Source organism: Cololabis saira, chromosome 9, assembly GCF_033807715.1.
Source record: "Cololabis saira isolate AMF1-May2022 chromosome 9, fColSai1.1, whole genome shotgun sequence".
Lineage (NCBI taxonomy): Eukaryota > Metazoa > Chordata > Actinopteri > Beloniformes > Belonidae > Cololabis > Cololabis saira.
Genome location: NC_084595.1, coordinates 46,257,161 through 46,282,861, shown reverse-complemented (window position 1 = coordinate 46,282,861; position 25,701 = coordinate 46,257,161). Strand labels below are relative to the sequence as shown.

Sequence of the window (25,701 nt, the reverse complement as noted above, 5' to 3'; positions counted from 1 at the left end):
GGCGAGGGTGTGATCATGTAGTAGCCAATCATTCTCATATATTTTGAACATGTCCAAAAATAATAATTCTAAATCTAAGAATACCTAAAGACCCATGGACTGTATATCTGGGACTTATCCCTGTTGAAGTAATTGGAAAGAGACATCTACCTCTTCAAAATATTGACTGTTGCTGCTAAAAAGGCCCTGACAAGACTCTGGATGAGAAGCGATCCCCCAGAACTGAGACAATGGCTCGACATTGTTGAAGAAATATACGCCATGGAAAAATTGACTTTTTGTTTGAGAATTAGAGGAAGGGATTTTGCTCAAAAGTGGCAAAAATGGTCTACATTTAAGGTCAAATCCCAGCCATGCCCTTAAAGAAGGGAAAGAAAAGAATGGCAAAATATTACATCTCCCCCAGGAAGTTATGTTTTAATTGTTACTATCATTTTTTATTTGTATTATTATTATTTTTTTTTCTTTTCTTTCTGTGTAACTTGAAAAAGACAAAATAAAAGGTATTAAAACAAATGATAACGATACGAGTGTCGACATCCGGTAACAATAATGTTTCAAGCAGCTGCTGCACTCTCCAGCTTGGCTAAAACTACAGCAGGGAAAAATAAGAAAACCAGAAATATTGTTGTTAATTACATTTTACAAAGATGTGATGACGTTGTGAGGAAAATCTACTTTACATACTCTTTTTATTTGAAACCATCCATCATTCTTTTTGATTATGACCAAAACTGCTCGCTCTGCTGATGAAAACAAGGCCGAATGCTGGTTAACATAGACAAATAAAGGGGGTGCTATCCAGCAGCACATGGACTAGACGGTTTTGGACTAGATGGCAGGTAAATCCCACCAAGGGATTTTTACCTGCCATTGTCTATGTTGTGTTAGGGCTGTGCGATTAATCGATTTTAAATCTAAATCGGATTTATTAATCAAAATCGATGTTAAAAAAGGAAAATCAGAAAATCAATTTTCCTTTTCTGCAGCTGGCTGCATTACAGACAGATCTCGTCTAGTCATCTTTGTTTGGTCAAGAAAATTGTAAATGTTGTCACTTTACTAAACTCAAGGAGGATTTACAGTATCTTTCAATTGCACTTCATTCCCAATAGGGAAATTTGTTTGCTATTTTTCTTTAAAAATAAAGATAAAATATTTGAAACAATTTATTCCATTGTCTTTTGTAGTTTAACCAAAAAAATCGAAATCGAAAATCGGGTTTTCAGAGAAAAAAATCTGGATTTTATTTTTGTCCAAAATCGCCCAGCCCTATGTTGTGTTTATGTAATAATTGCTTCTGGTCTCTGGAAAGACCTAGAGACAACTTCTGTTGTAATAGACGCTATTTAAATAAAATTGAATTGAATTGTGTTGAATACTTGAGTGACGTACGTAGTTCAGATGTCAACAGGGCTCTCTCTTCCACTCTTCCAGTTTTAGGCAGGGCAGTCATTTGGACTAATGATTTAAGTAAATCGGAGAGGAAGCGCCGGTGTGTATGTTAGATTGTTGGTGTCAGTGAGTGTCAGACTCTTCCAACCAAGTACGACCATTCTGCTCTCCACTGAGGCCCACACTAATAAAATTCCTTCAGGGTTAACAGCTCTTTAAAGCCCCGTGACATGTAATCGTGCTCCATTTCTTAACAGCTCTAATTAGATTTTGCCCTAATGCTAGCTGATATGGCATTCTGTCTGCAGCAGGTCTAACAATCACATGATGGAAAATGTCCGTACACCTTTCCCAAATTCCTCGGGTGGGGGTATGACATTAACTGACATGTATTTGTGACTTTATCCGTCTCAACAGTTGTTTATTTAGGGCAGCTGCTGAGGGGATTGTTTGTAAAGAAGTTTTACAAAACATTCTACATGTATATTAGTACCATGTTTTAACTTTAACCTTTATCGATGATATATGTGTATATGTATTAGGCCTGTGTTGAAAAGATCCATTTTCCGATTCTTTCTTTCAAAGGTCTTTTTATTAACGAAAAGTCAAGAATAAAACATTAACTTTACAGGAAGGTTTTTTCTTTTTTCCTCTTTATCCGTCCCCACCCAGACCACAACACACCTCGTTGCCCAAACATGGACAAACAACACCAGCTGACCATAAGAAATAAACACAGCATTATGATATAAGAATCAAGCATAGCAAAGTTACAGACAATTGAATGAGTTAGAAACTAAATAAAACATTAAGTTTATTTAAATAAACAAGTGCATAAAAAAAAGGTAATAAAAAATAAAATAAAAAAAGGGAGGGGGGGGGGGGGTCGAAGCTACTCCAAGACTACCGTTGTGGGTTTCTCAAAAAATGCCAAGAAGGGGCGCCACAATCTGTAAAATGTATTCTCTGAACCTCGGATAGTATATCTAATTTTCTCCAGATTCATGCACAGCATTATTTCTTTGAGCCAGTGCGAGACAGAAGGAGGTGTAGACTCCTTCCATTTAAGTGTGATACCTCGTCGAGCCAATAAGGAAGCAAAAGCCAGAACCCTGAGTTTAGCTTTGGGCAAATCCAAGTCTGGAGCAATTCAAAAAATGGCAGTCAGAGGATTCGGCTCAATTTGGTGACAAATGGTCTCAGACATTATTTGGAAAACTGAGGTCCAAAAGTTACCTAAAGAGGGACACGACCAATACATATGATAAAGTGAAGCAGGTTCATTTTTACATTTGTCACAAGTGGGATCAACTTCAGGATACATTCGAGCCAGTTTAGTTTTTGATATATGGGTGCGATGCACTACTTTGAATTGCAAAAGTGCGTGTCGGGAACATAAGGACGAAGAGTGAATCCGATCAAGTACTGAGTCCCATATATCATCAGTAAAAGTGTAGTTCAGGTCTTGTTCCCAAGTCGTTTTTATAACAGCCATTGAGGAGCAGTGTAGTTTGGAAATAAGGTTATATAGGTTAGATATGGTACCTTTAGCTGTGGGGTTGACAGAGAGAAAAAATATCAAGAGGATTGACTTGAGGCTTCAGAGGGAACTGAGGTGTAACACCCTGTATGTAATTCCTAACTTGTAAAAATCTAAAAAAAAATGGGTTTTGGCAATACCAAAGTCTTCTGTCAGTTGAGAAAAACAAGTAAAATGATTACCAGAATAAAGGTCTTCGAAGCATCTCAAACCTTTCTTGTGCCAGATTTTAAATGTGCTATCAACCATAGAAGGGACGAATAAATGGTTGGCCGCAATTGGACTTCGAATTGAGAATAACTGCAGTCCAAAACTTCTCCTAAATTGGGCCCAAATTAGCAAGGATTGTCTAACCACTGGATTAGCCTTCGGGATACTTGAAGCAAGTGGAAGTGCAGCGCCCAAAAGAGCAGGCAAGGAAACAGGGCTACTTGCGCACATCTCCATTGACACCCAAGCAGGGCGAGAGGGTTCAAGATGGAAATGCATCCAGTACATCAAGCATTGAATATTCACTGCCCAGTAATAATACTGGAAATTAGGCAGAGCCATTCCCCCCACCTGCTTAGGTCTCTGGAGAAACGCCTTCCGTAACCGTGGGCGTTTACCATTCCAAATATAGGACGTTAATAAAGAGTCAAGGGCCATAAAAAAAGATTTTGGGACGAGAATCGGGAGACACTGAAATAGATACAAAAACTTTGGAAGCAACGTCATTTTAATTTAATTTATCCTTCCAATCATAGACAAAGACAAAGGAGACCATTTAGATAAAGTGTTTTCCGCCTGATTTAATAGAGTGAGAAAATTTGATTTAAATAAATCTTTAAGGTCTCTAGTTACACATATCCCAAGATAGTTGAAGTGATCTTTCACCACCTTCAATGGGAAATCTGCAAAATTAAGTTTGAGGGCTCTTTTATTAATAGGGAATAGTTCGCTTTTATTTAAATTGGGTTTATATCCTGAAAACTGACTAAAAATCTCCAACACAGAAAGGGCCTCTTGTAGAGAGGAGGCAGGCTTTGAGACAAACAAAAGTAAGTCGTCCGCATACAACGAGACCTTGCGCTCAACTCCTGCCCTCCATATCCCTCGTATCTTCCTGTTGCCACGCAAGGCGATCGCAAGAGGCTCAATAGCAAGCGCGAAAAGGAGAGGGCTTAGTGGGCACCCCTGTCGGGTTCCACGATATAAATTAAAAAATTCTGAGGAGTGGCTATTGGTCAAAACAGAAGCAGAAGGACACGAGTACAGTATTTTAATCCAAGAAGAGAAGGCCGGACCGAAACCAAATTTCCCAAGTGTCGTGAATAAGTAATTCCACTCAACTCTATCAAACGCCTTCTCGGCATCCATAGAGGCGAGGCACTCTGGGTCTGTATGATTTGTGGAATATAAAATGTTGAATAGTCGACGGATATTGTAGAATGAGTGGCGTCCTTTCATAAATCCGGTTTGATCAGGGGATATCACAGAAGGAAGAATATCTTCCAATCTGTGGGCCAAGACCTTGGCCAGGATCTTTACATCTGTGTTAAAGCGACACTACGTAACTTTTCCACCTTAATATCATATTTCCAGAATCATTGTGATGGCACATCAACTAACAACAGGTTTAATGACACCTCTGTCATGGTCTGAGGGGTCTGTATTGCCTTCACTGGCACTATGTAACTTTGAGGAGCATGGTAGGAACCCTTCCATATTACTGGTAAAGCACTACCGCTTTTGTCCAAAGGACCCGCCAAACTCAACAAAAGCTGAAAGTTACGTTGTGCTGCTTTAAGTAGTGATATTGGCCTATACGAGGCACATTCTAGTGGGTCTTTACCTTTTTTCAGCAACATCGAAATGCAAGCTTGGTTAAATGAAGGAGGGAGAGCACCTGAGTGAAAGGTGTCAGAGAGCACCAAGCATAGAAAAGGGGACAATTCAACAGAAAATTTTTTGAAAAAATCTGAAGGAAGCCCATCAGGTCCGGGTGATTTACCCGACTGCATAGATGAAATTGCAGCTGAAATTTCATCCTGAGTAATGGGGGCATCGAGATTATTCTTCTGATCTTGAGAGAGAGACGGTAAATCAAGGCTATTAAAAAAGTTTTCCATGACATTTAAATCTGTTGTGCAATCCGAAGTGTATAAATTGGAGTAGAAAGTTCTAAACTTGTCGTTGAGCAGTTTCTGGTCGGAAGTTACACCTCCCTTATCTGTCCGTACACCAGCAATAAGTTGCTTCGCTCTCAACCCACGCAGTTGATTGGCCAGGAGTTTGCCTGTTTTTTCACCATGTTCATAAAAGTAGCTTTTAGTCCTAAGTAGCTGTCTTTCGACTAAGTGAGAAGTAAGAAGATTAAATTCCGTCTGAAGTCCCAAGCGTTCCTTGTACAATTCAGGAGAGGGTGAATTTGAATACTGTATCTATATTTAAAATCCGGTTAGCTATGTCAGTCTGTTTCTGCCTTGAACACCTCTTTTTATATGCTGCAAATTATATGATTTCCCCTCTTAAATAGGCTTTCATTGCTTCCCAAACCGTTTTATTGGACACATCTGGTGTTTTGTTAATGTTTAAAAATGTTTTAATATGTGTAGAAATGTGTGTGTGAAAGTTCTCGTCCATAAGCAACAGCGGATCTAATCTCCAGTGTCTCCTTGTATACTCGGCCTCAGGAATAGCCAGTACAAGAACCAAGGGAGCGTGATCGGAAATAATGATAGCTTCATAGCTACATGATTTGAGATTCGAGATTAAGTTATTGTCTAAGAAGAAATAGTCAATTCGAGTATATGTGCGGTGAACATGGGAGAAAAAGGAGTATTCTCTTCCTGTGGGGTATAAGAACCGCCAGGGGTCCGAGAGGCTAAAATTGGCGAGGAATGACTTGACATAACTGGCAGACTTGCTAAGAGTGGTAGGTTTAGGGGACGAGCGATCTAACACCGGATCCAGGTAACAGTTAAAATCCCCTCCGAGAATTAGTGAATGAGAATGTAAATCAGGAAGTTGAGAAAAAAACCTGTTGAAAAACTGTACATCATCAACATTAGGCGCATAGACATTAGCCAAAATCACCGACTTATTGTGAAGTTTACCTGAAACGATAATATAACGGCCGAATTTGTCTGCTATAATGTTGGAGGGCTCAAAAGGAATGTCACCTCCAATGAGGATAGCCACTCCTCTGGCCTTACCCTTGAAATTTGAGTGAAAAAACTGTCCTGCCCAGCGTTTACTTAATCGCCAGTGATCGGAGTCATGCAAGTGAGTTTCCTGGAGAAAGGCTACCCCAGCCCTGAGCTGCTTCAGATGCATGAGGACTTTAACCCCTTAACGTTCCAGCTAATAAAGTTGAGACGACCCTTCATCTAAATTACTCGCAGAGAGAATAAAGTGAGTAGCTCCAAGAAAGAAAAAAAAGGGGAAAAGGAGAGAAAAAAAGTGGAAAGAAAAAAAGGGGGGGGGGGGGTAAAACAAAAAAAAAGATAAAACACACATCGATTTGTCAGCTATCACCCCGTTAGACAGTCCCATCCCAAACCCCAGACCCACATAATGCGTTGAATAGCAAATTCAGCACAATACCCTCTGAACTAATCATATATATCCCAACAAAACGACTTCCTATCTAAACTCCCTACAGTCTTAACAGTTAACCCTATGACAAAAGGATAATAAAAATTGGACAACTAACCTAAAATGCACCACAAACAACTACTGTCTGAGCAATGACTGTCAATCACAGGTTAACATGACTTCTCTACCACAATATTGCCTACTGCCCCTTAAACTTAAATAGCCTCAACAAACTAGGCTGTACAAGATACGTAAAAAATAAAAGCACCTCAGGCTATTAAGAAGTTCAATTTTGTCCTAGCTCACGATTTTCAAAATAAAACATGAAAATAAACTGAAAATTGATTCAGCCAGCAACATCAACAGACGGGCAGAAAAAAAAAAAAAAAAAAAAAAAAACGTAGATCAGTCCAAAGCCAAAAGGAGACAAACCAAGTAATTCTCCAGTCATTTACTCACAAATATAAGATTGTACACGTCAGCAGGTCTAACTTCACGGGCCCCAATGAGTATTCACGGCGGGGCGGGCGCGCTCTCCTCCAGACCATGGATGAACTTTGTAGCTTCCGTGACGGACGTTAACCACCTCTTCTCGCCGCTCGGGAGCGTGATGCGCAGCTTCGCCGGAAAGAGTAAGGATGGCCGGAGACCCCTTTTATAAAGTTCAGCCATAACGTCCTTGTAAACAGCCCGCTGCTTCAAGACATCCGCGCTGTAGTCCTCGTAGAATCGGAGCTTATGACCGTGGTATTCCAGCTCGCCTCGTCTGCGCGCCTCTCTCATTACCAAGTCCTTCATCTGGAACCGGTGGAAGCGGATGATAACGGGACGCGGTCTGTCCCGAGGGCCAGGTTTGGGAGCGAGGCTGCGGTGGGCTCTGTCCAGCTCCGGGGGTGAAGGGAGGACTTGGTCGCCCAGGACATCCACGAGGAGCTGGGAGAAAAAGGCGGTGGGGCGCGCGCCCTCAGCTGACTCCGGTAAGCCAACAATGCAGATGTTCTGTCTTCTGCTGCGTCCCTCTAGGTCCGAGAGTTTAGTTCTCAGCTCCTTGTTGTCCACCTGCAACACGGAGCATGTAGCCTCGAGCTGCTGCAAACGTGTGCTGACATCCTCCGCGTTAGACTCCAGATCAGTTATGTGCCGACCATGACCTGAAACTTCAACTTGAATCTTGTCCAGCTTGGAGTCCAAACTGGCAAACGATGACCTGAAGTCGGCGGCCAAAGACGCCCTGTGCTCCTCGAGCAGCTCCGAAATGCCGGCCATGCTGCTAGTCGCAGAACCCTCGGCTGATGAGTCTTTTTTTGGTTGTCTCCCCGATTTTGACATTTTCCTGCAGTAGTAGTAGTGCCAAAAGTGGTTGCAGTTAGTCAGTCGACGTTAAAACGAATAGACAAGGGTTTGAAATGTTGGATAAAAAGTTTTTAGCAGGAGCTCGAAATGTGCGCTCCTACTCCATGCGCTGCACCGGAAGTCTCCCCCATTTTCCGATTCTAAAACGATTCTCATATTCATTCCTAAAAATCGATTCATATGTCTAAAGATCGATTTTTTTATTTTTTTTCCCCCATCATTACATTACAACTTTTGGTATTTTTTTTGTTTATGCCCAAAAAAGGAATGTTTTGTTGGACACGAGAATAACTAGTGCCATGTTTTTTGCCTTTTAAATAGGTTTAAAAGTATGAAAACAGTAAAGTTTTCCGTTATAATTGCATACATTGTCTATATTTCTTTGCTTTATATACTGTCTTGGGGTTACATTTGCATAAAACTACTAAAAACCAAATTCTCATAAACGGGAAAAAATAAAACCGATTTCATATCGTCATGCAGACATGTGGGGTGTCTCTTTTGAAAAGGTTCACATGAGCCTTTATTGTCACATCTTCTTGAGTGATGTCAAGTCTTTAAACATCCGAAGCAAAGCTTCTCCGCTGGGACAAATTTGAATCTCTCTTGTACTGACATTTCACCAAACTCTCTCTTTTGCAGAAGCAACACATGTTATTTTTTACGCGTGTTATTTTGGATCATCATAAGCCACTTCAGGGCCAAGTAGGAAGAATCAATTCAATTCAACAATTCTCTTGGCCACACCTACCCAATACATCCTCAGATAATAAAGTTTTTTTATTTCCTGGAATGTGTTTTCTAACAATGAATGTCTCAAAGGATAGTTGCCAGTCTTTGAACTTTAAGGGATCTCCTGTAAACTCATTGGCTCTGGAGTTGGCAGGCGATTGGTGCTAAGGGTTTCTGCTGGTGCGCTAACCAGATTAAAGCTGTTGTGGGTTGCAGGTATGGGAGGAAAGCTTGATGGAGCTTCAGGTGGCAGCATTCTGCTTGCTTTGAGAGTGAACGGGTGGGGCTTGTAGAGTAAATGCAGAACTGTGGGTGTGGAGTCCTGGAGTTGTGGCTGGCAGAGACTGATGAATAAATGGAGAAATTGTGGGATTAAGAACTTGAAGTTCTCTGTCTTATTTAATGTTACGCTGTCAAATGCATCCAAAACATCTTCCCTTTGCTGGTTTCAGTTTCTTTACTTCCTCTAGCAGCTCAAGCTTTCCGCATTTGTGTGAGTGCAATCTGCATGTGTTGGCTATGCGCCATATGTCTGGCTATGGAGTTTACAACCGACGTAGGTCCTCAGCACGGTGGCTCAGTGGTTAGCACTGTTGCCTCACAGCAAGAAGGTCCCCGGTTCGACTCCCAGGCCCAGCAGGGTCTTTGCATGTTTGCATGTTCTCCCCGTGCTTGCGTGGGTTTTCTCCGGGTGCTCCGGCTTCCTCCCACAGTCCTGCGTAGTAGGTTAATTGATGACTGGGGACCTGTCCAGGGTGATGAACCCCTGGATGGATGGATGGATGGATGGATGGATGGATGGATGGTTTAGAATAAAAATTAGGGCAAGTCATCACTATGGTGGTATCACTGACTCTTGATACCACCTGGTAGAAGTAGGCTGTACCCTGTTCGACTGAATAATGACTCTGTTCCCGTTTGCTGTACTGCTTTGTAAAATATTATCTTAGTGAATGTTAACTATTGTTTACTTTGCGTTCTCATTCCTCTTATTACTGCCACATCAGTCAAGCCTGATTTAAGCGTAATTTGTGCTTCTGTGTTGAATTGATGGCCTCTGCGTTGACGCGAACCCCCCCGCCACTTTCGCAGGGCCTCGATAGCACTGCTGAAGTTTTCTGACTGTGTGTCAATGTGACGCAGACAGCGATGGCAGTGATTGGTCTACTTTACCGCATCATTTCTGGCACTTTTCCCACACTGCTACACCCATTCAAAGGTCGCACCGTCTCTTTCTTTTACAATGCAACAGTTTCGATATAAGCATTTGATGTTTCACATCGGTCAGCTCCAACTTCAACAACGTCCTCTCTCATAGAAAAGCAAAACCGGAAGTTAAACACTCAACCTACGAGTTTCATGTTATTTTGCAAAAGATTCCTCTGACACCCCGAGCATTTTTGTGGTGAATTGATAAATAATAATAATACCACATTTTATTTATAGGCACCTTTCACAACACTCAAGGACACCTTACAGAGGACATCAATTATACAAATAAACAAAAGAGCAACAGATTAAAACATTAGCAATTCCATCAAAATGAGAAATGAAAGAAAAATACTCAACAAACAAAAAAAACAACAGGTTTGTTGTTTTCCATGTGGGATATGCCAAATTAAACAGGGGATTCTCAAGGCAGGATTTGAAGATGTGGAGCGAGTCAATGGTATGGAGGCCTTCAGTAAAGGCTGAGTTATGGTTCTGCGTCAAAATGACGCCCTGCCTACGGCGTAGGCTACGCGTCAACGCAGACCACACGCCGTCACTGACGCCGTCACTGACGCCGTCACTGACGCCGTCACTGACGCCGTCACTGACGCCGTCACTGACCTGCACCTCCCAAAAATTGTAACTACGCGTCGAGGTGACGCAGACCAAACGCAGATGAGAGGGCTGTGATTGGTTTGAGTGGTAGCAACGCATTTCCGGTTTCCGGTTTGAAGCAGTCGTGAACTTTCAGCGCTCTTTTCTTCGTGTATGTGTGATTTTTTTATTTTTTTTATTTATTTATTTATTTTTTTGCACAATAGTTGTCCTTATCTCTTTGATTCACTGTGACCGGAAAAAGTCGGATAAACCATTCAGGAAAAGATTGTGAATTAGCGGTCACGGGGGGTACTGCACCGCGGAGAAATGGAGTGACGGAGAAGTCCGAAGGATTCGTGGCGGCGTCGTAGCGGCGTCGTGGCGGCGTCATGGCGATGGCGTAGGCACGGCGTCGTTTTGGCGCAGAACCATAATTCAGGCTTAACCAAGCTTCTCAACCTTTCCCCGACCCTGAACCTAACCTGGGGCTTGCTGATTGGGCCGGAGCTTCGGGAGCTGCGTGCTGGCCTGCGGTCCCCCCCCTGGTCATCCCGCTGCTGCTTCCACCTTCCTGCGGTCCCCACCCCTGGTCATCCCGTTGCTGCTTCCACCTGCCTGCGGTCCCCACCCCCGGTCATCCCGTTGCTGCTTCCACCTGCCTGCGGTCCTCACCCCGGTCATCCCGTTGCTGCTTGCACCTGCCTGCGGTCCCCACCCCCGGTCATCCTGTTGCTGCTTCCACCTGCCTGCGGTCCCCACCCCCGGTCATCCCGCTGCTGCTTCCACCTGTCTGCTGTCCCCACCCCCGGTCATCCCGCTGCTACTTCCACCTGCCTGCTGTGCTGTTGACGTCCCCGACCCCCAGTCTGGCCCTCGGCAGGAGGGTCCCCCCTTATGGTCCTGGTCCAGGGTTCTTCCTCCTAAAGGGGAGTTTTTCTTGCCACTGTTTGGCTTAAGGTTTTTCTCCCACTAGGGGAGTTTTTACCTGCCAGTGTTTATGTAATAATTCGGGGTCATGTTCTGGGTCTCTGGAAAGATCCTAGAGACAACTTGTTTTGTTATATACACTATATAAATAAAACTGAATTGAAGGGAATTCTAGGAAGTCTACGGAAGATATGACCGTGACTTAAAGGGGTCCTATTATGGCATCTAATACCTGTTTTAAACAGGGCTTGAATGTCTTAAAAACAAGCTTTTGATTTTTTTTGCTAAATAAATTCAGTCTCTGATCCATGTCTTTATCTTCCCATTCTCTAACCTCATTATCTATGAGGGATTCTGAGTGGGCGGGGCTATGATAATGAGGCTCTGTGCTGATTGGCTGCCTGAATGACGCGTAGAAAATGGCGGAAGCTCCGGCCAGCGGAGTTGTTGTTGTTGTTCCGGCCAGAGTTAGTTGTGGGCGTGGTTTCACGCATCGGAGGCCAACCGATGTAAATCGCTCCCGTCGTTACGTAACGACGGGAGCAGAATCTTATTGGCTCGTAGATCCACATCACACTGGACGGCTCATCCGGGCGGCTGTACAGACACTGCAGAATTTGGTTGCTTCCTCCATCTCTGAGTTGGCAGGCTGAGGGGAGACTACTTTATATATGTTAAAGCAAGAGAAAACTTGTTTTTCATAATAGGTCCCCTTTAATAAATAGATGATAAAGAGAAGAGGCCCCAGGACAGAGGTCTGGGGAACGCCACTCCCTACGAGAGAGTGTTGTGATTTAAAATTGCTCTCAGCACATTCAACCTTGATGCAGAACTTCTAAAGGTACATGAAGCCATCAAGATGACAGAGTTCCCTTTGCGTCGAGTTGATGGAAAAGCATAAATCGGACAAAAGAAGATCCAATCAGTATAGTGTGAGATGTAATGATGCTATACAACTGCGGAAATCCTGCAGTGTGTAGGAGTGTTCAAACGAACCGCTGTGAAGAGAATTATAAAGACAGGGCTGGGGAGGATGCTTTGTACTTTATCACTGTTGTATTATCACCAAATCACTATACAGATTAAGACATTTCAGATGACTCCTTTGGCTGCATGACATGCAATGTTATTAGCTTTTGGTCTGAGGCCTGGTTCATTTTCTGTTATAAATAGTTGAACACGTCCATATTCAGGCCATCAGAGACAAGACAGTGGGGGAGGGATCACAATTCTTGTCGCTTTACAGACCCTTGCAGGATTTGACAGCATGCTTCGCGATGCAATTAGACCTGCTTAGTGTATTTCCCTGTTTATATCAGTCACCCTTTCACCCCTCACTGATTACACTGGTGACCCCTCTGATGTGGCGGAGTGGTTGTTTGCAACTGTCTGCTATTTTGCGACACATGCAGCAGCCAAAGGACAGCTTCAGAGCAGCAGCGTCAGAAAGGGGTTAAGCTGTGGCGCCCCTGCAATACTGACCTACTTAATGTGCAGATCTTACGCAAAGCAGCTGAGGCCAATGCAGTATGGAGAAATAATTCAAAACAATCACCCCCCCCACACACACACACACACACACACACACATAAAAGGCTTAAATTATCAGAAGGATTACAATGCTTTTGGTCACTCCCAGCATTGCTCAGCTGAATGACCTCTCATAAGATGATTATTGCTTTCACTCTTGGGAAGTTCCTAAAAGACTGTTATTCTTGTTCTAACTGTTTTACATAAACATCACGGTTTATTCCCATGTCTACTTCATGGCGTTCATTATTATCTCAATTTAAATCAATTATTTTGTTCCAATTTTGAATTACTTGTTGTGCTTCAAAGCTGCACTTACTCTTTTTTTTTTTTGCCTGAAAAACGGCACTGGGTCTTATTCTGTGTCATTTATTATGGATTTTTACAAATTAGCATGAGAAGCATGAAAATCTCATTCTGATATGAGACTTGTGAGCCCCAGAGCCGGGACGCAGAGCGACCGAAGGCTCGTGGTCCGTGATGACTAGATGATTGGATGGGAAAGAGATGAATGGAGGAGGAAGACCTGAGAGGATGAGAGGGGGGAGCAATGTGGAGCAAGTCGGACAGGTATGGAGAGGCCAAATTCTGGGTGCATTTGAGTGTTCGATGGAAGAGATCGTGATTCTGAAGGAGCTGCAGTTAATGAAGGGATTTGTTGGAGAAACCAAAGAAAAGTGGGTTACGGTAATCATGTCAAGGAGTGACATGGCCGTAGATGAACATGGCAGCAGTGTGTTCTCTTCCTCTGGCTCTTCCTCCAGCTCTTCCTCCAACTCTTCCTCCATCTCTTCCTCCGGCTCTTCCTCAGGCTCTTCCTCCATCTCTTCCTCCGGCTCTTCCTCCGGCTCTTCCTCCGGCTCTTCCTCCGGCTCTTCCTCCGGCTCTTCCTCCGGCTCTTCCTCTGGCTCTTCCTCCGGCTCTTCCTCCAGCTCTTCCTCCAGCTCTTCCGAGACGTTCCCAGGCCAGCCGAGAGACATAGTCTCTCCAGCGTGTCCTGGGTCTTCCCCGGGGTCTCCTCCTGGTGGCACATGCCTGGAACACCTCCCTAGGGAGGAGGGACATGCCTGGAACACCTCCCTATGGAGGATCCAGGAGGATCCGGTACAGATGTCCAAGCCACCTCAGCTGACTCCTCTCAATGTGAAGGAGCAGCAGCTCGACTCCGAGCTCCTCCCGGGTGACCGAACTCCTCACCCTATCGCTAAGGGAGCGTCCAGCCACCCTGCGGAGGAAACTCATCTCTAAGGGAGCGTCCAGCCACCCTGCAGAGGAAACTCATCTCTAAGGGAGCGTCCAGCCACCCTGCGGAGGAAACTCACCTCTAAGGGAGCGTCCAGCCACCCTGCGGAGGAAACTCATCTCTAAGGGAGCGTGCAGCCGCCCTGCAGAGGAAACTCATCTCTAAGGGAGCGTCCAGCCACCCTGCGGAGGAAACTCATCTCTAAGGGAGCGTCCGGCCACCCTGCGGAGGAAACTCATCTCTAAGGGAGCGTCCAGCCACCCTGAGGAGGAAACTCATCTCTAAGGGAGCGTCCGGCCACCCTGCGGAGGAAACTCATCTCTTAGGGAGCGTCCAGCCACCCTGAGGAGGAAACTCATCTCGGTCACTTGTATCCGCGATCTCGTCCTTCCGGTCACTACCCAAAGTTCATCACCATAGGTGAGGGTAGGTGCGTAGATTGACCCGTAAATCGAGAGCTTCGCCTTTCGACTCCTTCTCCTTCTTCACCACGACGGTCCAGTACATCGACCGCATAACTGCGGACGCTGCACCGATACGTCTGACAATGTAACGCTCCATCGTTCCCTCACTCATGAACTACACCCTGAGATACTTGAACTCCTCCACTTAAGCAGGCCTTCTCCACCCACCCAAAGGGGGCACACCACCTTTCTCCTGTGGAGAACCATGGCCTCGGTCTTGGAGGTGCTGATTCTCATCCCTGCCGCGTCGCACTCGGCCTCAAACCGCCCCAGCACATACTGAAGGTCCCGGTCCGATGAAGCCAACAGGACAACATCATCCGCAAAAAGCAGAGATGAAATCCTGAGGTTCCCAAAACTACCAAGATATCTTCTTTTTATTATTATTTTGGTCCTACTATTCATCCCTAATTGGATATTTGGTCCCAAGAAGTTCTCAAAAATAAGCACTTTAACATGAGCACGTTAAATTTACTTCCTGAACATTGCATCTCCCTCTAACTGCACTGTCGTGTGTGTGTGTGTGTGTGTGTGTGTGTGTGTGTGTGTGTGTGTGTGTGTGTGTGTGTGTGTGTGTGTGTGTGTGTGTGTGTGTGTGTGTGTGTGTGTGTGTGTGTGTGTGTGTGTGTGTGTGTGTGTGTGTGTGTGTGTGTGTGTGTGTGTGTGTGTCACCTGGCCAAGCATTGCCCCAGGCCTCTTAGGTGCAGTAGTTCTACCAAATCCCTGTGTGTGGCGACACACACATACTCATGAAAATCCTCTGTCACTCTTGATTAACTTCAACTGTTTGGGAGTCATTGTGACCAGATTGGGTTATAAGGATCACACAAACACCCTGTTTTTAAAGTCGCATGTGTTGAAATTCTGGGACATTGTCAAACTAAAAACTCTACAAATCATATTCAAAGCGAGAACTGATTCACTTCCAGGCAATTTACAGAAAATGTTTTGTGACAGGGAGGGGGGTTATAATTTAAGAGGAAAATATAATTTAAAAAAACAATGTGTTGATTCTAAAAGGAAAAGCATGTGTGTATCAGTTGTTGGAGTGGATCTAAGGAATGGGTTGGGTGATGGGTTGAAGCAATGTACAAATATAAATCAATTTACGGTACAAAAAGGAATTTCTGGGAAGTTATTTTATTGAGGAGGAGTTATGTTAAGGACAGATTGTGTTTTGTTAGCTGGTTAGGTGCAAAGGCTAATAGTGTAAATTAGCAGCTATTTATTATTAATATTTATGTTTAATTTATAATGGATTTAACAAAGGGGCATGGTTAAATAAGTTTTACTTCTACCTGCTCTTTTTCGGACACAAATTTTATATTTTTCCCTTATGTGTTCGAAATAAACAATTCAATCAATCAATTATGTTCCCGAGTCCCTCGTCTTTGGAGCATTCAGGGTTGTATGACCCCAAGGACGTTACCTCGAGATTGAGGGGGTTCTGGTTCTGGTTCTGGTCATGTCCATGTACAGCTACAACCACAGCCCACCACTCATTCTTCCATCATGACTGTTCTACCTTTAACTGCTTCAGTCCGCCAGGTTTTGGTCGCTGATGAAAGTTTACCCTCATTGCCGTCTAGTAATAGAAGAGGGCTGATTTACCAGTTAAAGTAGCACAATTGACTTTTGTTGATGTTAAAATATCCGTTTCTGTTTCATAAGAAGGAATATTTTATATATATATATATATACAGTATAGTTTAATCTTCCGGCCCTGCTATCAACAAAAACCAGCCAACTTCTGTTCCAGTGGGACCAGTACTGTCGAAGGGTTGACTCAAATCACTTGACAGCACCAAGTCACACACAACAATACAACAGTAATAACCAAGACTCTAGCTGGTGTGTTTTCTTATGAAAGCGCTTATTTGAATGTGCTGTCTGTCTGTTCTGATCTTTCACCAGAACTGGATTCTGTGTCAGAATCTCCTGACGATATCATGTAAGATAAGATAAGATAAACCTTTAATAGTCCCACAGAGGGGAAATTTCCAGTTTACAGCAGCAAAGGGGATAGTGCAAAAACAAGAGGCAACAATAGAAAAAACTAGTAACACAGTAATAATAATAACACACTATAAACACTATAAACAGTAAACTGGTATACAATAATAATAATAATAAGAAGAAGAAGAATAAAGATAAATAATAAGATATTAGTATATGAAAAAGATAACAGACGGATATTTACAGATGGATATATATATACATAATTGCACGTTGCAGTGAGTGAAAGATTGCACATTATTTCCCTTATGTACATTATTGTCAGGTTTGTATGTGGTCTACTGTGAGCAGTGCTGGTTGTGTAGTCTCACAGCTGCAGGGAGGAAGGACCTTCTGTAGCGCTCCTTCACACACCTAGGGTGAAGGAGCCTGTCGCTGAAGGAGCTCTCCAGCGCTCTGAAGGTGTCCTTCATGGGGTGGGAGTCCTTCTCCATCATGGATGACAGCTTAGCCATCATCCTCCTCTCTCCCACCACCTGCACTGTGTCCAGAGAGCAGCCCACGACAGAGCCGGCCCTCTTGATGGTTTTGTCCAGCCTCCTTCTGTCTGCAGCTGTGATGTTGCTGCCCCAGCAGACCACTCCGTAAAAAATGGCTGATGCCACCACAGTGTTATAAAATGTTTTCAGGAGTGTTTCCTCCACACCAAAGGCCCTCAGCCTCCTGAGCAGATAGAGTCTGCTCTGGCCTTTTTTGTGGAGTGCAGAGGAATTAGTAGTCCAGTCCAGTTTATTGTTGAGGTGAACACCCAGGTACTTATAAGATGTCACCATCTCAATGTCCTTTCCCTGGATGTTCACCGGTGTCGAGGGGGATTTATTACGCCTGCGGAAATCCACCACCAGTTCTTTGGTTTTCCCCGCGTTGATCTGGAGGTGATTCTGCAGGCACCAGTCCACAAAGTCCTGGGACAGTTCTCTGTACTCGCTATCGTCTTCATCAGTGATGAGGCCGACGATAGCAGAGTCGTCAGAGAACTTTTGAAGGTGACAGGTTGGTGAGTTGTAGGAGAAGTCAGCAGTGTAGAGAGTGAAGAGGAACGGTGCCAGGACCGTTCCCTGCGGGGCCCCCACACTGCAGACGACCATGTCCGATGTGTGGTCCCGTGTCCTCACATACTGTGGGCGGTTGGTGAGGTAGTCCAGAATCCAGGATGTGAGGTGACTGTCAACCCCTGCATTCTCCAGCTTGTCTCCCAGAAGTGCCGGCTGGATGGTGTTGAACGCACTGGAGAAATCAAAGAACATGATCCTCACAGTGCTCCCAGGTTTCTCCAGGTGAGACAGGGCACGATGTAGCATGAGGATGACGGCATCATCCACCCCAATGCCAGGTTGGTAAGCAAACTGTAGTGGGTCCATCGCTGGGCTCACCATGGGGCGGAGATGTCGGAGGAGCAGCCGCTCCAGGGCCTTCATCAGGTGGGATGTCAGAGCCACCGGCCTGAAGCTGCTGAGGTCCTTGGGGTGCGGGTTCTTGGGGACAGGTACCACGCAGGATGTCTTCCATAGTGGTGGTACCCTCCCCAGCCTCAGGCTCAGGTTGAACATGTGTCCAACAATTCCGCACAGCTGGTCTGCACAGGACTTCAGGAGCCTGGAGCTGATGCGATCCGGACCTGCCGCCTTCCTCGCGTTCATCTTCCTGAGTTGATTTCTCACCTGGAGGGTTGTGAGGGACAAGCTGGAGCAGGGGGGGTGTGTATCAGAGGTAGTGGAGGGGGGTGGGGGGGTAGAGCAGAGGGCAGGAACAGTGGAGGGGGGTGGGGGGGTAGAGCAGAGAGCAGGAACAGCGGGGGGTCGGCTGTGGGATGAGCTTTGTATGTATCTGAATACTTGTGATATGGTGAAGGATTGTTACCAGTGGGGAGTATTGCATTTGCACATTGAGATGTTTGCCACATCTGTAAATCATTTAGTATTTTAAAACATGAGACACAGACATCAGAAATGTATTACTCATCAAAATGTTGAAGACCCCTGCTGATGAATCAGAACACCAGCCACTCTCTGAGGTACACACAGTAACTTCTAAAGTAGCCAGTGAGCGTATAGTAATGCATATTTGATTTGCCGGTGCTCCCTGTCGTCTTCATTCACTTGCTGACAGGTTGCAGTCACTGGTGGCTAGGGATGGGCGGTATGGACTAAAAAATGTATCACGATAATTTCTGGCATTTATCCCAATAACGATAAAAATGACGATAAAAAAAATACCAATTCAACTCCATCTTTTTAACTATAAATCTTATCACCACATTCACTCTTTGGAGCCCCCAAAACACTGCTCTGAAAGAATACTAAATGCTACTAAACTACACCAATTAAATGTAATTAATAAAAACCAATTAAATGAGTCCACCTGTATTGCAAAACTGTAATGACTCAAATGAAACAAGTTTGAAATGTAAGAACAGATTCAACATTTATTCAAACTGTATGGCTTAAACAGTGGGATAACAGTGCAAACAGCAAAAGTACCTTGTCCTTCAAATTTTCTTAGCTTATAAAATCACAAAGTAGAAAAAAATACAACCTGATAAATAAAGAAACAGGACAAATAAGTAAAATTTCACTGAAAATAAAATCATATCAGTGATGACCTCTTCTAATATAAATAAAATGTGCAAATTAACCTGTGGCCACAAATTAGATACTATTACAATTTTTTTTCGTAATAGTCAAACGTTATATCAAAATGTAACAACCATTTCCTTCTGTTTTTTTGCAGACTCTGCATAAAATAGATGATGTTTGCTCCTCGTCTCTTTTAAAATCCAAACCAGTTCCAGATAACGGAGCTGGAGTCTCGTTTAACAACGAGCTCCTCACTCTCAGATCCGCCTTCCGCCATGTTTTTTACATAAAAACGTCATCAACGGGAATTTATCCTTTTTACCGCGAGATGACAAATTCTTACCGTGGGGAATTTTTTTAACGGTATATCGTGAACGGTAAAATATCGCCCATTCCTACTCGTGGCTAATGAACAGCACTGTGCTCTGTGTGTCTGTTCAGTCTCTATATGGCAGAAACTCAGCAGCATCAGCTGGATTTTTGCATGTTTTGTGTTTGTGAAAGCTGAAGAGAGCAGAGAAAGGAAAGGCGCAGATATTGTATTGTATCTGCAGCAGGGCTGGGGATCCATTCAAATGTCAAGAATCGATCCGATTCTTAAGATTCAGAATCGATTATCAAGATTTGATTCGATCCAATTCGATTTCAATATTGATTTGGGTTAGTGTTAATAAAACTGTTTTTTGATCTGTTGCATACATTATATGACTGTGTAGTTCTGCAACATCTTAGTATTATATTGAGATTCAACAGCAAGTATTGCAGCCAATGATGCTGTAAGGACCAATCAGCTCCCAGAATGCTGATAGAACTGCTTTCAGAAACATCGTGGGTCAGAATTACCAAACAGATCCAGGGAGGAAACAGAGACGGATGAAATCGGTTTTATTTTTTCCCCATTTATGAGAATTTGGTTTTTAACATTTTATGCAAATGTAACCCCGAGACAGTACATATAAAGCAAAGAAATATAGACATTTTATGCAATTATAACTGAAAACTTGAATGTTTTCATACCTTTAACATATTTAAAGGCAAAAACATGCCACCACTTATTCTCGTGTCCAACAAAACATTCCGTTTTTGGGCATAACGTCCCCAAATCTAGGCTCAAAACTAGAGGTGACCGAGCTTTTGCGGTGGCCGGCCCTAAGCTGTGGAATAGTTTGCCACTAAATGTTAGATCTGCCCAGACCCTAGTGGTTTTTAAGTCTTCTTTGAAAACTTATTTATTTTCTTTGGCTTTTAGTGTGTGACAAATTAGTTCCCTACATCTGTGAGAAGTGATTGTGCACTTTATCTGTCTGTTCTTTGTCGTCTATTCTCTATTATCTATTTTTTATTACTATTTTATTGATCATTTTAGTATGTTAGTGATTTTATTGTTTCTACACTGTGTACTGTGTTTTTCTTTTGGTATTGTTTTATTTTCTTGTATGCTGTACAGCACTTTGGTCGACCTCGGCCGTTTTTAAATGTGCTTATAAATAAAATTGACATTGACATAAACAAAAAATAACCAAAAGTTCTAATGTAATGATGGGAAAAAAAAAATAAAAATAAATAAAATCTTGAGACATATGACTGGATTTTTAGGAATTGATATGAGAATGGAGACAGGTCTAATCTGCAGGGACACAGTCAGACACTCCAAAACACATTCCCCCGCAAGCAAAGCTCCGTCTCAGTCCGGTCTCGTCCACTGAACCGCTTCCTGTGACACGCGTCGTGTGCACTGCTGGTCGTTTATTTGAGCTCCTTGTCTGCTCTGTGTTTCAGCTCGGGGATCTGTGTGTGCAAGACAGGAGTGTACGGTCCCAAGTGTGACGAGTGCCACCCAGGATTCTTCCACTTCAGCAGCACTGGCTGCCGGCCCTGCCAGTGCAACAACCGCACCAACTACTGCCATCCCCAGTCCGGTGAGTGGGTCGAGCTGGAGGAAGCAGCTTATCTCATCATTAATTCTGGTCATCATCACCCAAAACAAGCCTTCAGTTTGGACCAGTACTCCAGGTTGTCTGTTATACAATAAAATCCAAATAACACTGACTACGTTTCCATGCATCAATAACCCTTTTCTAACCAGAATATTAGCAACAACCTGGTTTTGCACGGACATGTAAACACCAATAACCCCTTTGAATTACCAGAATTTGCTCATATTCCGGTTTTAAAAATAAACGAATATGATCCCTGGGTTACTCCTTTTAAAACCCGAATATTTGGTCATGTAAACGCCAAACGGAATATCCCCATCAAAAGGAACATGGATTAGTTTTCTGCTCATGCTCTGTTCACAAGGAATCCTGGTCTTTTGAGTCCAGGAAGTTCTTATAAACACAGAGAAACCAAGACCAGGAGGAGACTAATCACTTCATAAATGTAATGAAGGATATGAACATTTCTGCATTTGTAGACGGTAGAAAGTACCGGGATAGAAGATTTACAAGAAGGTGAGAGAAAAGTGAAGCGAAGCAGCATTTGTAGGAAGAAGAAGCAGAAATGACGGGAATTGCGTCATGATGTTCTCCGTGCGTCGCTGGTTTGATCCAGATATCCCAAATGATTAATTACCATGTAAACAGGGATAATGTTTGCTCACGCATGGAAACAGATTATTCCCAATGTTTCAGTAACCGGAATATTGACCATAACCCTAATTCTGACTGCATGTAAACGTAGTCAATAACTTGTTTAACATAACTTACCTTCGTGGTTTTATATATTTATGATTGTGAATGCACTTGACTTTCATTGTGACACGGCTTCTTGGTGCAAGTTAGTACCTGGGCTCTAGGGCTTGTGGGTAATCTCCCGTGCACAAGTCCTCCAGTTTCTCCAAAATAAACATTTATGTGACGCCACTGGAGAATTGAAATAGTAGGTTGGTGAGAAGGATGAGGGAAACTGCCACATCAGAAAAATCTGGTTGGAATGTGAACATTTGTCAGTGTCTGGAGCTGCTCCTTTGTGTCCTGGATCAGAATCAGTGAAGGGTTGCTGAGCAGGCGGGCCGGAGCACGGAGGAGAAGGGGATGTCCAGGAGTGGATGGCAGCGATGGGGGTGGCAGTTAGAGCGCCATATGTCCTCTGGTCATAATGTGGGGGCAGATGGAGGGCTGGGGCCTCCGCTCGGCCTCCGCGGTCCGGGAGCCGTGGATTAACACGGCTCCTGCTAAAGAATGGCCCGGGCCTCTCCCCGGGCCTCTCCCCGGGCCTCTCCCCAGGCCTCTCCCCGGGCCTCTCCCCGGGGCTGCTTACAGCAGGACACATTGTGCAAATGCAAATTATAATGTAGCCCAAGAAGTGTGCACGAGAAACGTGACGGGGACTTCACTTCCAGCAGGACAAAGGAAGTTGGCTTCCACTAATATGATAGAGAGAGACTTTTACTCTTTCTCAAACTTGAAACTTAAAATTGCTACTGTATATCTGGGACTTATCCCTATTGAAGTAATTGGAAAGAGAGACATCTACCTCTTCAAAATATTGATGGAATATTGTTGCTGCTAAAAAGGCCCTGACAAGACTCTGGATGAGAAGCGATCCCCCAGGACTGAGACAATGGCTCGACATTGTTGAAGAAATATACGGCATGGAAAAATTGACTTTTTGTTTTAGAATTAGAGGAAGGGATTTTGCTCAAAAGTGGCAAAAATGGTCTACATTTAAGGTCAAATCCCAGCCATGCCCTTAAAGAAGGGAAAGAAAAGAATGGCAAAATATTACATGTCCCCCAGGAAGTTATGTTATGATTGTTACTATCATTTTTTACTTTTCTTATTATTATTTTTTTTCTCTATTTTCTTTCTGTGTAACTTGAAAAAGACAAAATAAAAAGTATTAAAAAAAAGAAACTTAAAGTTGCAGCGCTTTTATAAAGGGCAAAAGAAATGACCTTGTAATTTGTTAATTTGACATTTTTATACGAAAACGGTCATAGTAAAGGGGAGATGTTTGAAGTGTCAGCCACACAGAAAACACCTTTGTCCTCCATCAGCTTCAGTTTTGATGAATACTTTCAGTCTCTGGCTGTGTCCAGCTGCTGTGATCGTCGCCGGGAGTCTTCTCTAGATTTAAGCCGTCCATGTTCAAATAGCCACGTCATGAAATACCCGCGGAGCTCCCGGGAAGGAGAGCTGTTCATTACTGTGCTCATTTTCCCATTAGCTGAGCCTGGGACTGCTCAGTTAGGCAAGGCAAATTTATTTGTACAGCACAATTCAACACAAGGTAATTCAAAGTGCTTTACATCAACATTAAAAGCGGCAATACACAATTAAACAGTAAATAACAAATTAAATGAAATAAAACACGGGATGGAGAGGAGATCACTGCTCTGCTTTTCTTGTGATCTCAGTAAAGAAAACTATGCAGCAACTGGTGATGAGAAACAGCGAGAGAAACCGTGTTGCTGTCTTGTTTATTCATCTTTACTCCACTAACTCGAAATATGTAATCACTTTTCTAAGCGAACGGCGTGAACGCAGCTCAAACAGCAGGTGTATCCGCCCCTTTCATCTGATTGCTTTACAAGTAAATCGTCCCCCACGTGGGGTGCGCTCTTATGATTGGCTGAAACAAAGGAAGACGTCTGATTGGTTGCAGATCCTTCTGTGTTAAAAAAAAATGTATTTGTGGATCGAAGTCACACACAAATCCAGTGCAGCTCACAGACAGAAAAACGTTTGTAAATCAGGTTATATTTGTGTGTGCATCAAAAATACATTTGTGTATTTTGTCCTACGCACGTGTGAATTGTTCTGTGCATGTATGAAACTTGTCCTGTGCATTTGTGGATCGGCGTGTGCATTTGTGAATTTTGTCCTGTGCATTTGTGGATCGGTCTGTGCATTTGTGAATTTTGTCCTGTGCATTTGTGGATCGGCGTGTGCATTTGTGAATTACGAGACTGTTCTAGCTCCATAGTTTCCTGGTGTTTGTAAGGACTCTGGCGGCAGCGTTCTGGATCAGCTGCAGCTGCCTGATTGATTTCTTATTAAGGCCTGTAAAGATGCCATTGCAATAATCCAACCTACTGAAAATGAATGCATGAATAAGTTTTTCCATGTCTTGTTTAGACAGAATACCCTTAATTCTAGCAATGTTTTTTAGGTGGTAATAGGCAGATTTAGTGATAAACTTTAGATGGCTGTTGAAGTTCAGGTCTGAGTCAATAATTACACCAAGATTTCTGGCTTGATTTGTATGGGAACCAAATGTAAATACGGTAATCACACCTACTTTGGTAAACATGATTTTTTAACAGCGTTCTTCAAAGCTGCTCCTCAGGACCCACAGTCCTGCGTGTTTCCATGTTCCACGTGATCCTGACCACAGCAGTCTGCCAACAGCAGGCCAGATGTGCTCGCAGCTGCTGATGACCAGAACTCTGCAGAATACAACATCTACAGGACTGTCTCAGAAAACTAGAAGATTGTGATAAAGTCCTTTATTTTCTGTAATGCAAAAATGTCATACATTCTGGATTCATTACAAATCAACTGAAATATTGCAAGCCTTTTATTATTTTAATATTGCTGATCATGGCTTACAGTTTAAGATTAAGATTCCCAGAATATTCTAATTTTTTGAGATAGGATATTTGAGTTTTCTTAAACTGTAAGCCATGATCAGCAATATTAAAATAATAAAAGGCTTGCAATATTTCAGTTGATTTGTAATGAATCCAGAATGTATGACATTTTTGTTCTTTTAATTGTATTTCAGAAAATAAAGGACTTTATCACAATATTCTGATTTTCTGAGACAGTCCTGTAGATCTGCTCTGGGTCTTGCAAAACTGCACTATTCAAATGACACGTGAATATGTGGACAGTGACGTTCCTGCCACAGTAAACGCGTTGGTGCAGGGGGTCGTTCATGATTGTTCCAGTTAGGGAAGAAATTCCAGGTTGTCTTGGAATTCCTTCAGTCCTACAAATTACAGTTATTTCAGTCATTTGAACATTAGTTTCTTATTGCTTTCCAAATAAACTGCTATGCTTCCCTTCCTCACCACAGTGGTTCCTCCTACCACACTCGGCAGCACTCGTTCCTCCTAGCGTCGTCGTTCGCAACCGTCACAAGTCAAGACATGAAATGGCAAAAAATGTGCTTGTGCAGTGTTTTTTAAAGAAGTCTGCATGACTCGTGTCTCTCTTCGGAGTTCTGCACCTTAAAAGGAAACTCCAAGTGTGAGACAGACCCGGGTGCTTATCTACCACTGCTCCCGGGGGTGAGAGCGTATAAACGTCTTCTAAAGGCCCTCGGCAACAAAAATATATACATATTTGTACATTTGTACTACATATATGTAGGTATGTATGAGTGTATACGTATGTATGGGTATACATATATATATATATATATATATATAATATATATATATATATATATATATATATATATATGTGTGGTGTGATTATGTGTGTAAATAGATATATACATAGATATAGAGCAGATACAGTATAGTGTAAATAAGTATATTTATATAAATATTTATATGGGCATGTGTGTATAAATATTCAACTATGT

The 25,701-nt window shown here is 43.1% G+C and overlaps 1 protein-coding gene across 1 annotated transcript in view; it reads left to right on the top strand.

The window, feature by feature from the left end:
• The window catches only part of si:ch211-158d24.2 (multiple epidermal growth factor-like domains protein 9), a 66,435-nt gene that overhangs the window by 20,427 nt on the left and 20,307 nt on the right, over positions 1–25,701 (top strand). The window contains exon 3 of the mRNA XM_061729690.1: positions 20,944–21,083. Within this exon, the coding sequence (XP_061585674.1) occupies positions 20,944–21,083 (140 nt within the window). The remainder of the gene's footprint in view (positions 1–20,943; positions 21,084–25,701) is intronic.